Below are 13643 nucleotides of genomic sequence, written 5' to 3' on the forward strand. Positions count from 1 at the left end.
ATTATGTGCAATTACTCCCTTTACCTATCATATTCATCCTCATCATCCAAGCGCACTAGGCGCTTTTACGTCATCCTGACGTGAATTTTGGGCGTGATAGGAAGTGTTTGCTACACTCAGTGTATAAAGTGCCACAAGTGTTGTAGTGTTTGAGCAAATCACCATCTTTCACAGTGATCCAGTTTCAGAATTCTTTCAGCAGGATTCTTACACCAAGTTAAAGCCTCGCTATAAATATCATTTGTGTGTTTCACCAACCACCTAGGACCCATGCCTGAATATCATCCAACGAGATCATCTTTGTCATTCAGCACCCTGCCTTTTACAGGACTACAGTTGGGTTCTAGAACTAATTATGCGTTTTGGATCTTTAAAAATGATTTTGTTGAAGACGAATCAGGAAATGCATATAAATGACATAAATGTTTAATGCTTGATATGCCTCATAGCACGTACAAAGAAAAGAAACATACTCATTTGTCATACACAGTCAGACCTGGTGACTTCATTCTTGAATGCCACATTCAATATTAAAATGTGGCGGTGATTCATAAGCTAGTGGGAATGGCATGTCCAGGTGCAATTTACACAGTGCAGCCTAAACATTTCTGTAAGAGAACCATTAAGAACTATGAAAAATCCATCGAAAAGTATAACAGGCAAATTAGTGATTGAATGAGAAACCAAAAAGCAATTGACAGCTTAGTCAAGGCTAGGGTTCCATAGACTAATCCTGACACTCGCGAGACAAGCATATTTGGCAGGTAGTTTCCATGTCAAGAGAGCGGTTTTGCCACAGATGTGGAAAATGATGTGTAATGCAGATCCCTAAAAGTTGAGAAAGGGATGGAAGCAACATTAAATGTCTCCTTAAAACGGATTAAGGTGGAATTATTTCATCGCTGTGTTATTTAGCCTTGTTCACCACTTTAAGACACTTGGTGAGCAATCTGAATGGCCCAGTTGGGGCATTTCTATCTTAGTACCTGAAATAATCAACATGCTTTTATTTCATATTTGTTTTTCGGAACAGACTATTTAAATGGTCTGTTCCATGCATAGTAACTCAATCAACTGATTGACACCATGGCTATAGGATTTAATAGTTCGTCGCTAGAGCTACACATGTACTTGTTGATGCATTAAGGTAACATTTTGGTCAGAAACAAGCCCAGCATAATTGACACTTGCCCTTTAGATACCCATTTCAAAATATATTTCAACACTCTCCTACCACCATGCCTTTTGAAAAGTTTAAATTGACATGTTGGCTGTGCTGCAATCAATTCGGCACATCTGAAATTCGACACATATCACCATTAGGAAGGCAGGCGTTGTTAAAAGTGCCTGAATTTAGATTTCAGTAATGAAATTATACATTTGATATTAGACCGAAAAAGAGAAACAATGTACTAAAAACAGACAGTGCAGCATTAATAAAAACAGAGACAGTTTTCTTTTCTCATAGTGGTCTGGCATCCAGCTCATAGATGGAGGTAAACAATATAAGTGAAGAGACCATGATGAAAAAACATAGTGTACAACATTTCAAATTACATACTTATCCATGCTGGTAAATTAATCTCTTAGAAACAATCACATTACATTTGCCGCACCGGCATCACCAAAGACAAATAATCAATTTTTACCTGAACATTGAAAGAATATGCTCATTTTGATCATGTTAATCAGGTCTGACTGTATAGCACATCAGTTAACCTTTGTTGCATTTGCTGTGAATTTCTTGCATGCTGTCATAGGTTCTTCTCCATCCATTTTTCATTCAGTGGTATCACTTCACCTTTGGAGATTGCTTGTTGCACGTTCAAGTAGATAAAAATGCAACCAATCACTTCAGATTTACTTACAGCCTCGAAGATGAACATCCATGGTGAGGAGTACCCAAGCCTTTTTGCTGATGAAGCCCTAATCAAAAAGGAAGAAGAAGCACAGCTAAACACTAAGACTGGTGAAGAGCCATCCTCAGAGGCTCAGGGTGCATATGGAGCCCTGAAAGATGAAATGGAGAAAAAACACCCACTAGACCATAAAGAAGGCTCTGTGTTGTTAGAGCAGCCATGGGAAAAGGATCTGCATTATGTCTCACACAAAGAGGATATATGTTTTCAAGAAGCTATTATCAACATGGCTGCATCTCCTCCAGTGGTTCAGGAACAACCCGACCTGTGTGGTGAAATGCCAAAGTTGAGCATGACAGAAGAACAAAGTAGCAGTCAGGCATCCTCCACACTAGACAAACATGAACTTCAGAAGACTCAGTTAAATGATCAGATGGACAGTCTACCTTCCGATTTTCTTCAGAATCCTGTTGTAGGAACTTGTGCTTCTTTGGGAACTACATCTGATAAAGGCGACGGGCCAGCAGAAGCATCACTAGATGTCACAGTGAAAATCTATCCTCACGATTCTTCTGAAAAGCACAGTGGAACCATGGAAGAGGTCAGTGACCATCTCAGAGCCAATGAAAGTCCTACAGTTATTGAGAAGGATAATGTGTTTACAGGTGTCCCTGTGGTGGCAGCACCCTCAGTAGACATCCAAAAGTTAAGCATAGAAGAAAGCTCTGCCATCTATTTATCTGGCAGAGAGGAAGCAGAAGATATTGGAGAGCAAATGAGAGATGAGGAAGATGAATACTCTGATTCTTACTTTCCGAAGGCTCAAGATATTGTTAAAAGTGGCCTCTGTTCAAGCCCAGATGAGACATTGGGTGCTCATGTTGACACTATAGTTAGAGAACATGACCTGCCAAAGGCACCTGATATGGTTAAAGGAATAGAGACAAGCCCTGTGCCATTAGCTGTTGATTCTCTTGGTGATGATACAAATCAAGTGCCAAAGAGTCCAAAAACGGGCATGGACAGAGCAAGTCCTGGGCCACCTGTGGAGGAAAGTGACCAAGAAGTGGGGGAGGAACATATATTCTCCCAAGTATCTCAGGAACACCAGGAGACAGCAGCCACTCACAAGACTTCCAAAGAAAACACAGAAACATATTTGCAGGAAAAAGATTCTGAGAAGAACACTAGGCATGCTGTCTGCACTTCTGAAACACCAGAAAGGGACATGCATTTACATGAAGATAAGTCCGGGATGTCAACATATTTTGAAACATCTGCATTGAAAGAGGAAGCAACAAAGACCAGCTTGCAGGAAGGCAGTGATTATTATGAACTAAGTGATACTAAGGAAAGAGTGCACGAACCTTACACAATTCCAGTCATCTCTAAAGATGAAGAGGATGAAGAGGAAGAAGAGGAAGATTATGATGATGAAGAGCTAGAGACAATGGGCAGAAAGGACAGCGGTCCATCTCATGAAATAGGATATAGTACACTTGCTCAAAGTTTCCCCTTAGATAAATCCCCAAGTAGACACCCCAAAAGAGACAGGATATTCACCATTGACCCCAAAGACTATTCAGATAGATCAGAATTCCTCAACAAAAATAAAGATGACTTGACACTCAGCAGGAGTCTAGGACTTGGAGGTAGGTCTGCCATTGAACAAAGAAGCATGTCAATTAACCTGCCAATGTCCTGCCTGGATTCCTTAGCACTAGGTATCAGTTATGCCAGAGCCCATGGTCATGACCTGTCTCCAGTGGCCACAGATATCCTCTCCAATACAAGTGGCAGCATGGACGAAGGAGGGGAGGATCTTCAAGACGCATCCTCAGCCCTGGGCAGAGTGCCCAGTTTAGCCGAAGAAGTTGACCAAGAAGAGGAGGAGGACAACAGTGAGGGAGAAAAGATAAAAGAAGGAGGGAATACTGAGGAGGCACCTTTGTCAGAATCACCATTCTTGCCAAAGGAATATTACAAAAATGGATCTGTAATGGCCCCTGACTTACCTGAAATGCTAGATCTAGCGGGTACGAGGTCAACATTGGATTCTGTAAGCACTGATGCTGGCACCGATGCTGGCACTGCCGGAAAGAAGACTGTTCCTTCTGAAATAGTCATTGACGATTCCAATATGTTGCAGCCACCTGATGAAAGCCAGCTACTTGTAAAAACAGACAGCTTACAGGAAGACTTAGGCTATTGTGTGTTCAACAAGTACACTGTACCACTCCCTTCCCCTGTCCAGGACAGTGAGAGCTCAGCATGTGGTATAAGCACTCTGTATGAAGGCATAGATGAAAAGATACGCAGAGGAGAGGTGGCAGACCCATCAAGTGTTGAAATAAAGCTTGCTGCTGCCGAACTATCCCAGGAGAAATATAGTGATGGTGCAACAGGCATGGAGCATTATGCATCCGGGGAACCAACAGTGAAGGGGTGGGAGGTGGAGCAAGAGAGAACGGGTGCCGATAAACTCGGCACTGTCCATGAAAAAAGTGAAGACCTCACTGAAATGCAAGAAATACAAGAAGCAGGAGAGACAGAATGTGTACAGATATCATCAGGGATTATTGAAATCAGTTCTCTCAACAAAGGGGATGATAGTCTTCCGAGTGATCTGACAGAATTTAGTTCTGCAGATAAAGGGTTTGAAGAAAAAGCTGTCCAGCCGAAGGAAGATGTATACCAAGCCAGCGAAAGTAATGTAGAGTGCCTTAGTCCTGCCCTAGAGGTGGACAATAAAAGAGGTCCTGAGTTCACACACAGTGAAGCAGATCTCGGAGCAGTGCCTAAGTCAGATTCAGTTATCAAAGACCCTCCAAGTCCCCCACACATTAAGATAAGCGGGTCAGCTGCAGCTTCGTTGGAGCAAGCCCCTGACTCTGAAAAATTAAATGATTCTGAAGATCAGCAAATAGAAGTGCCAGAAAAGCCTGATGAACCCTGCTTATCAGATGAGAAGGTAGACGTCAATATGGCTATTACTACCGAAACAAGTCAAGGAACGGATGACTATAAACCGTCAGAGACTGAACTAAAAGAGAAAGGAACAAAGCCAGATTTAGTGCACCAGGAGGCAGTGGACAAAGAGGAATCATACGAGTCTAGTGGTGAACATGATCAGATACAAGAGCCATCTGCACCTGTGAAATCTGATGAGGTTCTTCTTGAAGAACCACCAAAAGTGCAAGCTGTTTCCCCTCAGTCCACAGTAGAACTACTAGCAGAAGAGTCATCTGTGCAGGAAGACAGAGACAGCAAGGAGGTGCCAGGCATACAGCCTCGTGATGAACCAGCACTGTCAACTGAACCTACACTACCTACGGATATCTTGCCACCACAGGTGACACCAGAGACAAAGGAAGAAAAGGAAGAAACACCACCACAGGAAGCGATGAAATCAGAAATAGCATTAGAATCTCAACAGGAAACAGATTTAGGGCCTGTAGCCTCGGGTGACGGGCTCATCATAGCTGATGTCCCAGAACTGAAAGGAGTCATAGAATCGGTGGTTACTGTTGAAGATGATTTTATCATGGTGCTGCAGACCACTGTAGATGAGGGAGAGACTTCTTCACATAGTGTCCGATTTGCGGGTAGCATGCCCGCTGAAGAAGCAGGGGTCTCTATGACACAGGATGAAGCCGCAGAGGTGGAAGAAGAGGCAGAGTCCCGGGTAGAGCCTCATGATGGTTGTCCTGATGCCCCAGCTTCTCCTGAAAAGGAAGATGTACCTTACACTGAATACAAAACAGAGACCAACGATGATTACAAAGATGAAACAACCATTGACGACTCAGTCTTGGATACAGACAGCGCCTGGGTGGATACACAAGGTGTGTTTACTTTACTTTTTCTTATCTGTGGTTTTCTTCTGAACAAAATCATACCAGTCACAAGTATGATTATGTGTAATAACCAAGGGCCAGGTGTACTAAATATATGTCGCAATTTGTGACCAGTAGTTTTGCGACAAGTGCAATATTTTGTGAACAGACCTATGTACTAATAGGTAAGTTCACAAAATAGCATATCATAGTGGGTTGCAGTTCGACCTACATCATGAATGTGAATGAGTTAGGTTGAAAAAGGCATCACAGGCATGGTGGCATGCTGGGATGAGCAAACCACCATGAATGTGATTGCTGTTTAATAAAGCAATATTTTTTTACAGCGTGTATTTAAAAAAAAAAGTTAAAAAAGGCAATTTTTATGAGTAGGCAGTGCACCATGTTACCACTGCATGCTCTAAAAAAATATTTTTTGTTATCGTTCACAAAGAGGAAGGTGTCACTACCCGTTTGCAAATTGTTCACTTCTACTTTTTAGTAATCTGTAAATATGAATGTTTTGCAACCACATTTCGGTCACAAAATATGAATACATCCCATTGCAAATCGCTATTTGGAAAGAATGCACTAAATACTCCTCTTCCAAATACTGATTTGGTATTTAGTCGCAAAGCTATGTGTTACAGAATCAAAATTTGTGTTTCAAACTCACAAAAAGCTCTGAGAATAGGACCCTTCTTAGTACATCTTGGCCCTCTAGCACTTTTTCAAACAATACTTGTCTTATTTTCCATGAATATGGGTAATTCTGTTAAAAACTGTCGTACTTGCATGCACTGGATGTTCTCTAATATACTCAAAAGTGTAATGTCGTGTGTTCAGTTTATTTCCCCTCAGACAATGTCTCACCAGCTTAGAATCTATTAACGCAAATAAATGTATGTGTTGTGATCAGGTTCCCTACAAGGGGTTAAAATGAGATTTAAAGACAAAACCCTCCCTGTCTATGATTGATTCTCTCCTTGAGAATGTACATTTGGCATCCCTATGCTTGAGATTTTACCAGAAATCTCACCTTGCACACATTCATTAGAAAAGCACGATCTTTTGCCCCTTTTAATCTATGTTTGGTCAATGTAGAGCTGTTCTAGCTGTCAACACCATTTTAAACACCAAATACCTTTTATTAAGAACTCTTGTCACTGCTGTTCATGGGAAATTAAGGTGTCCTCAGCGTCATAGGCTAGTCGTATATTGGGATTTTGTTCCTTTCTCCTACTCCAGTGGTGCCAATATTTTAATATCGAGTACTGCATTTCTGCCAATATTAGACTTACCATCTTAACGGTTTCAGATTCGAAGGGCAGAATTTAGGTTACACCCTGACCCTGGCATAATTAAGCATGTACTTAATTTTTAAATCTTAGAGACATGCCATTTCCTATCTGCTTTGCTGTGCAGGTGAAACACATCAATACCCAATGTGTAATAACTTCCACTTAGCCCCTCTGTGATTTTTTGCTACATCCAGTCAACATAGATACCTTTTATAGGGCCGCATAGCCTTGGGAAATCTAGTCACTGTTAGGATGACTATTTCCAGGCTGCTCCTGAGGGAAGTCACATAGGGCTTGTCTTCTCTTAAGACTGAATGCATCAATTCTGTGACTGTCACCACTGAGTACAGCGGTGAAAGTCCGTGCACCATAGACATTTACCTAACCTGTGGCATTCAACGAAAATCCTAGCATATATAATCCAAAGCACACACATAGTCCATGTTGACAGAACCCCTACTACTTTTCCTTCACTAACTGGTTGAGCCTTTAATGTTCTTTGCATACTTTCCAGAGATAATTATTCATCCCCATGGGCTCTAGAGACACGATGTCATTTATGTCCTCTGCATTACAGCAGCTATATATATTTCAAATGAAATAACAAAATCCTAGTCCCCAAGATAAAATAGCCCTGTGAATATCCCCAAGTAATAAACTCGGCCCAGATGCTCGCATGGGATCTGTATGAATGATCCGAACTCATCAAACCCACGAAAATAAGGCTCACTAAAGCTCCCTGTACTAAACCGATACTTGAAAAAGTACCGGACATGGATTGGGTTGTTTTAAAGGGTTCCTTTTATTTGGCAATCATTTGAGCAATGTGACACCTAAACACATATCAGCTTATGTGTCACAGAGGTTTGTAGTTCCAATTACTTTAAAACAAGAATTAAGCTGGAGCGACACTGTCGATTGAAGGGTATAATAGAAGGTATTAGAGACATGAATCGGTGTGGGTCGGGAATATCGAGTATGGAATATCGTGATACCTTGATAACATAACCAACACATTGAAGAGGAATATAACTCCACATCTATATGTACCTTGAAGATATAAGCTTACCTGCAAGGCACATAGATGTGGAGTTAAGAAGACTCCCTATGTGCACTTGCCTGATAATATTTTGATTACGATAGTAAGGTAGCACAATATTCCTTCCATACTCGACATTGATGATACAATCACATCAGTCCAATGATAAGAAACAATTATCATGTAATTTGTATCTAAGTGGAAATGGCACCGCTGACTAACTTAAAGAGTTTTCTCAAGGAGCACCACCATACCTCCATCCAACTACAGCCTTCTCTTCCTCTTGCCCCCATAGGTTCTTTAAAGCTGTTTCCAATAGTCAGATTTAGGGTGTGCAGAGAACCAGAAGTGGGTTGGGCTGTACTCAGAAAAGAAGCTTGGAACCAATATCACCCCACCTGTGGCCTGCCAGAATGTCAGGGTACCACCAGCCCTGGGATGGATAATTGCCCACTATACACATCTATTCTACATCCCGTTACTTACATGACCTTTGCGTTCTGCCATGAGGATTGCTGATAATTGGTAGTCATTGCAGGCTCACAGTGACTTCTAACAAGTCTCAACTTTTGGAGGGAAGAGCTAGAAGAGAGAGCTTATCGCAAAGAACAAGTCAGTAGGAAAATGGGATTAAAACACAAAGTAAAATTGCAATTGACAAACTCTTCACCCTGACTTCTCACACCTATTCCATTATGAAATCTCTTTGCAATGTAGTTCTGCTGGAGAAAAGATGGGGCAAAGAACCAGGAGCAGCAGATTCAAGACATAGACAAAAAAAGGGAAATATATTTCTTGTAGACATGCAAACAACATGCTAAAATAGGTTTGGTGAAGTCTGATCAACAGTAGCTCTTGATATAGGCTTCCTTCGAAAGCCTGGGGCCGTCAGGCTCGACATTCTATTAACCCCCTGACAGCCAATCGAGAAGTTAAGAACTGTAGTGTAGGGAACCTAAGGAAGCCATTTTCACTTATATACACATCACACTGACCAGCAAGTGGGATTTCCTTTTAGCCATATTGTGCATGACTGCAAAGTAACCTGGATTAAGGGAGGTCACAAATAGGAGAACTGTGCATTGTAGCAACAGGACCAACAGTAGATGCCATAGCAATCTGGCGTACCTCTGCAAGGTCTACAGGGCCTCGGTATGGAGTAGAATCATAATATTGTGCAAAAAATATTGTGCTTCAAAAATATTGTAGTAACATTGTCGACTACCAAAACATCGCCAAGGTGAGTCTGTATAGCTAAGTATAGGTTTCCTATAAATCACTCAAAATCTATTTTTCTCGTTGATTTTAAGATGTTTAAATCTTTCTTGTGCATACTTACCTGATGATACTTTGGTAGGATATTTTTGTAGCACGATACTTATAAGCACAGTATTCTGACTTGCAACTTCTGGGTAAAGTGCAACAAGTCATACAGGTGACTGACTATGCCCCAGCTTTACCAGCTTTGCAGATGCATTGACCTGCTGGGAACTCACCCAGGAGGTCACTGCGTATTCTTTCATTTATACTGTTGTATAGGAATTTTTGGACAGGATATAAAGTAAGCTTGAAATATACAAACTGCAGACTGGATTTAACACCAGTAGGCCTTGTTTGATTAGAAATTAAGCACAGAAAAGAAAAGGACGGACAAAGACAACAAGAGACCCAGATCTGGGGAAAGGTGCCCATCCAAGATCCAGGTTACTTAATTGTAGTCATAGCAGGAGAGGGGCGAGTGGGTGCAGAATGCTGGGCCACACATGAATCAGTGCGATACTTCAAGAATTGTGTCTCAATGGGCATTCGTAGTTTGGGATATTTTGTCTGTCCGTTTTACCTGAATGTCACAAAATGCCACATATGACTAGCCTGATACTATCCTGATTAACATAGTGGGCAGCGGGTGGATGAAGGAAAAGGGGCCAAAAAGCTCCCAAAACAACTGCGTGCAGAGGTTGACTTTTCTATCCTTAGTGGTCAGAGGTGCCTTGCTTTAAAAAAAACTGTGCTCGAGTCTTTCGTTGGAGTATAGTGCCTCCTCTTCACTGGCAGGCTCCCTGGCCTGCTAGCTTCCTTAAAGTTTAGAGCTGCTGAATAGCGCATGCGCAGGAACAGCAGACGAATCATCACTAACAGCATAGGCAGACCAAGAAGGAACATCGATCAGCTGTGTACATGGTGGGAGCTGCTTAAAAAACATCATTTTACGTAGCGATGCAAGTTCCTGTGAAAGATAGCTAAACAGGTAGTGACAAAGCCAATAAGTGTGAGTAGGTTTTCAATTTAGTCAGACGTAAAATGTGCCCCTTTGCTTAGTCCACCAACCGCAGACTATGCACACTGCACTGTCTCTGGCTGGTGCGAAGTAACATGAGGCTAATGGCAGCCTTTAAACTGCACAATTGGTATCATTCTGGGTGCTGTCAGAAGGGCAACCTTGTGGACACTTTGTAAACACTTCCCTGTGTATGTCGTGACATGATGAAGGAAGCGTGGGGAGTCCAAAAATGTGAATGATAATCAAACAGACCAATTGATGAAGTCTCCAAACAAAAACCTCCGTGTGTATATAGTATGTATAAAATTTTGGAAAAATCAATAGTCAGATGAGTTAGCTAAATCTGTCTCAAAGACTGGACCTAAATTCTAGGCGTTGCAAGGATTTCACATTAAGCAAATGAGAGAAAAGGTAATCTCAGGCACGCTCCAAAGGTTGTTTTGAAGTCTTTTGGCCCCTGAACGGGTCGATATTTCAGGATTTTCTGTGTAGGGTTTTTTACGAGAAAAAAAGAGTTGGTTGTACGTGGTAATTGTTCTGTGGTAGGTTTAGTTGCTTTTGTAGAGTCCCTTAGTAATTTTTTTCTGCTTCTGCTGCTGTTGTAATTTGCTGTGACCCTACAGATGATGACAGGAGCATCATGACCGAGAACTTAGAGAACGTGCCAAAAGAAGAGGAGAAGCCCGAGACGGAGGTTCAGAGGCCACCAGCCGATAAGCATAAAAAGGAGAAACCCTATAAAACCACCCGAGGCCGGGTTTCCACCCCAGAAAGGAGAGTTGCCAAAAAGGAACCTAGCACTGTCCTCAGAGATGACGTGAAAAGGAAAAAAGGTTCATCCTAACTTTTTCTCCTATTTCTTCACCAGGAAGTGGCAGCATTTTTGTTTTACCTTTTTCTCCCCCATTAAAATGTGTATAATTTCAACAGTCATTATAGTCAAGTAAAGCATTAAAATGAATAAGTGAATCAGCCTAGTCCCCAAAGATCTTCAAAGAGAACACATATCCAAAAGAATGGGGCGTTGTGCGGCTGCAGTATCTTCCACATTACTGCTGCCAAGGAGCTCCTGATACTAAACACATCTAACATAGAGAAGAGATATAATTTAAATGATTCAAACTTTAACAAGGAGCCCCCTGCACTATGGTTATGTTTTTCATAAATTATACGCATGCGCGCACAGCAAACTGCGATCATAACCTTGTTGCTATTTATTGTTTTTTCCCTCCCTCCTTGACTGTCTGACTTTTCTTCTGTTTCCCTGTCCGTAGCAGTGTATAAGAAAGCTGAGCTTGCTAATAAATCAGAAATTCAGACACATTCTCCCTCCAGGAAAATAATATTAAAACCCGCTGCCAAATATTCTAGACCAACTCATCTCTCCTGTGTAAGACGGAAGCCGACAGGTGACTGATGTGTTCCTGTATTTTGTATATATTTTTGGTATCTGTTTTTTTTTTTTGCAATGTGGCTGGCAAACAAACATGAGCATCTGTTTCTTATTGCTTTGTATTGATCTCATCTGCCTGTAGATGTGTTTTGTTCAATCTATCTCTTTTTTTGCGTATCGGAGAACCTCTTGACACTGTCAGTAATTTTTCTCTTCTAGTGCTTGGCATCATTCTCATTTTAGTTTCTAATTTTCTGTAATATTTATTTATATATAATTTTGTTTTGCAGAACTCATGAACCCATATGCTTGCCATCAGAGAACTTAGGAATGCATTGGTTGTATCATGGCGTTGTGATAAGTGCTTTACAGTAGGACGTGCGTACATTCATTGTGTGTGTTCTGGTTGGAGCTTGCTCGCATCTTGAAACCATGGTATACATTCTCCATTATTTTGCTTGTATTTTTTCATGTGTTAAATTTTCTATGTGTATTTGAGCTTTGGTCCTTTGCAATGGTACTGCCAACAATTCTGATACTGATGTTTATCAATGGGAAGAAAGGCATTTGCACTTAATCACAGAGCAGTGGACTTCCACAAGCGAATCCAAGCTCAAAAGGGAATCTCTTTCAGGTTCTGAGTGGATCACATCAGACTCAGAAGCAGAAGGAAAGAGTTAGAAGATCGAGTGAAAACAAAAGGGGATTAATGTGAAGTTGAGGCAAGCATAACTTCGAAGCTATGCAACCATAAAAGTAAAAAAAAAAAAAAAGCTAAATTAGCAGTAAAATGTTATACTGTTTTCTGTTAACTGTGGGTTACAAGAAAATTGATTTGGTTTTCTCGTTCTTAGCCTCAGATTACAAGCAAGCAAACAATTATAGGCAAAGTAAACAAACAAATCACTTGTATATGAGAATTTGAAGGTACAGTTTTTCAAGACGAGCTGATGGGAATGTAGACAAATGCAAAAACAACAGTTGATGGACAGAATGCAGAACAATGTCATACATTCACCCCCGTACAGAGATCTGGGCCTAAATCCATCGTTTTTTGCACTCCACACCACTCCAGTTCAGACATGGCCATATGCAAATCAACCATTACCTAGACAAAGCACTTGGAAGAATAAGGGGTAGATTGAGAATTCTAGGAGTAGTAGGAGACAGTTACATTGGCAGATTAATGCAATACTGAGAACAAGACTAAATCTGTGTCTCCTTAATAAGTATTGCATGATATCATACAGGATTGAGTCTTAGAGTACATGGTCCGCTGGACCCAATAGGGCATGTGGAGGCTGCCAGTAGCTCTACAGATCAAGGGATCACATCAAGGGATAAGTGGAGCAGGTCTTCCTCTCCATCGCACCCACACCTTGTCATCTACAGGAGTATGGAGCTTGCTAAAGTCCCCCATGGTTTAGTAATTTGCTTCATGGCAGCAGTGAGTCATTCTGTATGCCAGAGCATTCTGACCAAGATCTTACGGAGTGTAAATAGATCCAGGATGTCACTGCCCCTATGCTTATAACATGTGACTGGAGCCCAATAAACGGCGGATCCAGCGACACTCTGTGTAATCTAACGCACCATTAAGTTTAAAATACATCATAATTCACTAAATGATCATGATTCTTTGGATTGTCCGTATGACCCAACTTTGCATCCCCACGTTACACTTGAAATCTTTAGAGGACAATCGATGTGCATTATGTTTGTTCCTTCAACTTACAGCAATCACCCACTAGAGATTCTGCCGATTTCAGCTTTTACAAAATGCCCCAAAACTGCCTTGTCTATGTATATTAAAGTTATCAATCGAATCTTCAACTTAACTCATTAATTCCATTTTAAGTACTTCTATACACAAAGGTCACAAGGTTTCACAATTACATCTACAAAGTAGACCTGGAAGACAAGACAGGATCAGG

The 13643-nt window shown here is 41.2% G+C and overlaps 1 protein-coding gene across 17 annotated transcripts in view; it reads left to right on the forward strand.

The window, feature by feature from the left end:
• Nucleotides 1-13643, forward strand: part of MAP2 (microtubule associated protein 2) — a 1129470-nt gene that overhangs the window by 935276 nt on the left and 180551 nt on the right. For 9 of the 17 annotated variants that reach the window (XM_086955531.1, XM_086955543.1, XM_086955530.1 and 6 more), the window contains 3 exons: nt 1871-5704; nt 10940-11149; nt 11591-11725. The exons of 4 other annotated variants lie outside the window; for them this stretch is intronic. In XM_086955531.1, the coding sequence (XP_086811657.1) occupies nt 1871-5704; nt 10940-11149; nt 11591-11725 (4179 nt within the window). The remainder of the gene's footprint in view (nt 1-1870; nt 5705-10939; nt 11150-11590; nt 11726-13643) is intronic. 4 more of the 17 variants (XM_086955534.1, XM_086955539.1, XM_086955535.1 and 1 more) reach the window with 1 other exon arrangement.

The sequence above is a fragment of the Lissotriton vulgaris genome, chromosome 2_1 (assembly GCF_964263255.1).
Source record: "Lissotriton vulgaris chromosome 2_1, aLisVul1.2, whole genome shotgun sequence".
In the NCBI taxonomy this organism is placed as follows: Eukaryota; Metazoa; Chordata; class Amphibia; order Caudata; family Salamandridae; genus Lissotriton; species Lissotriton vulgaris.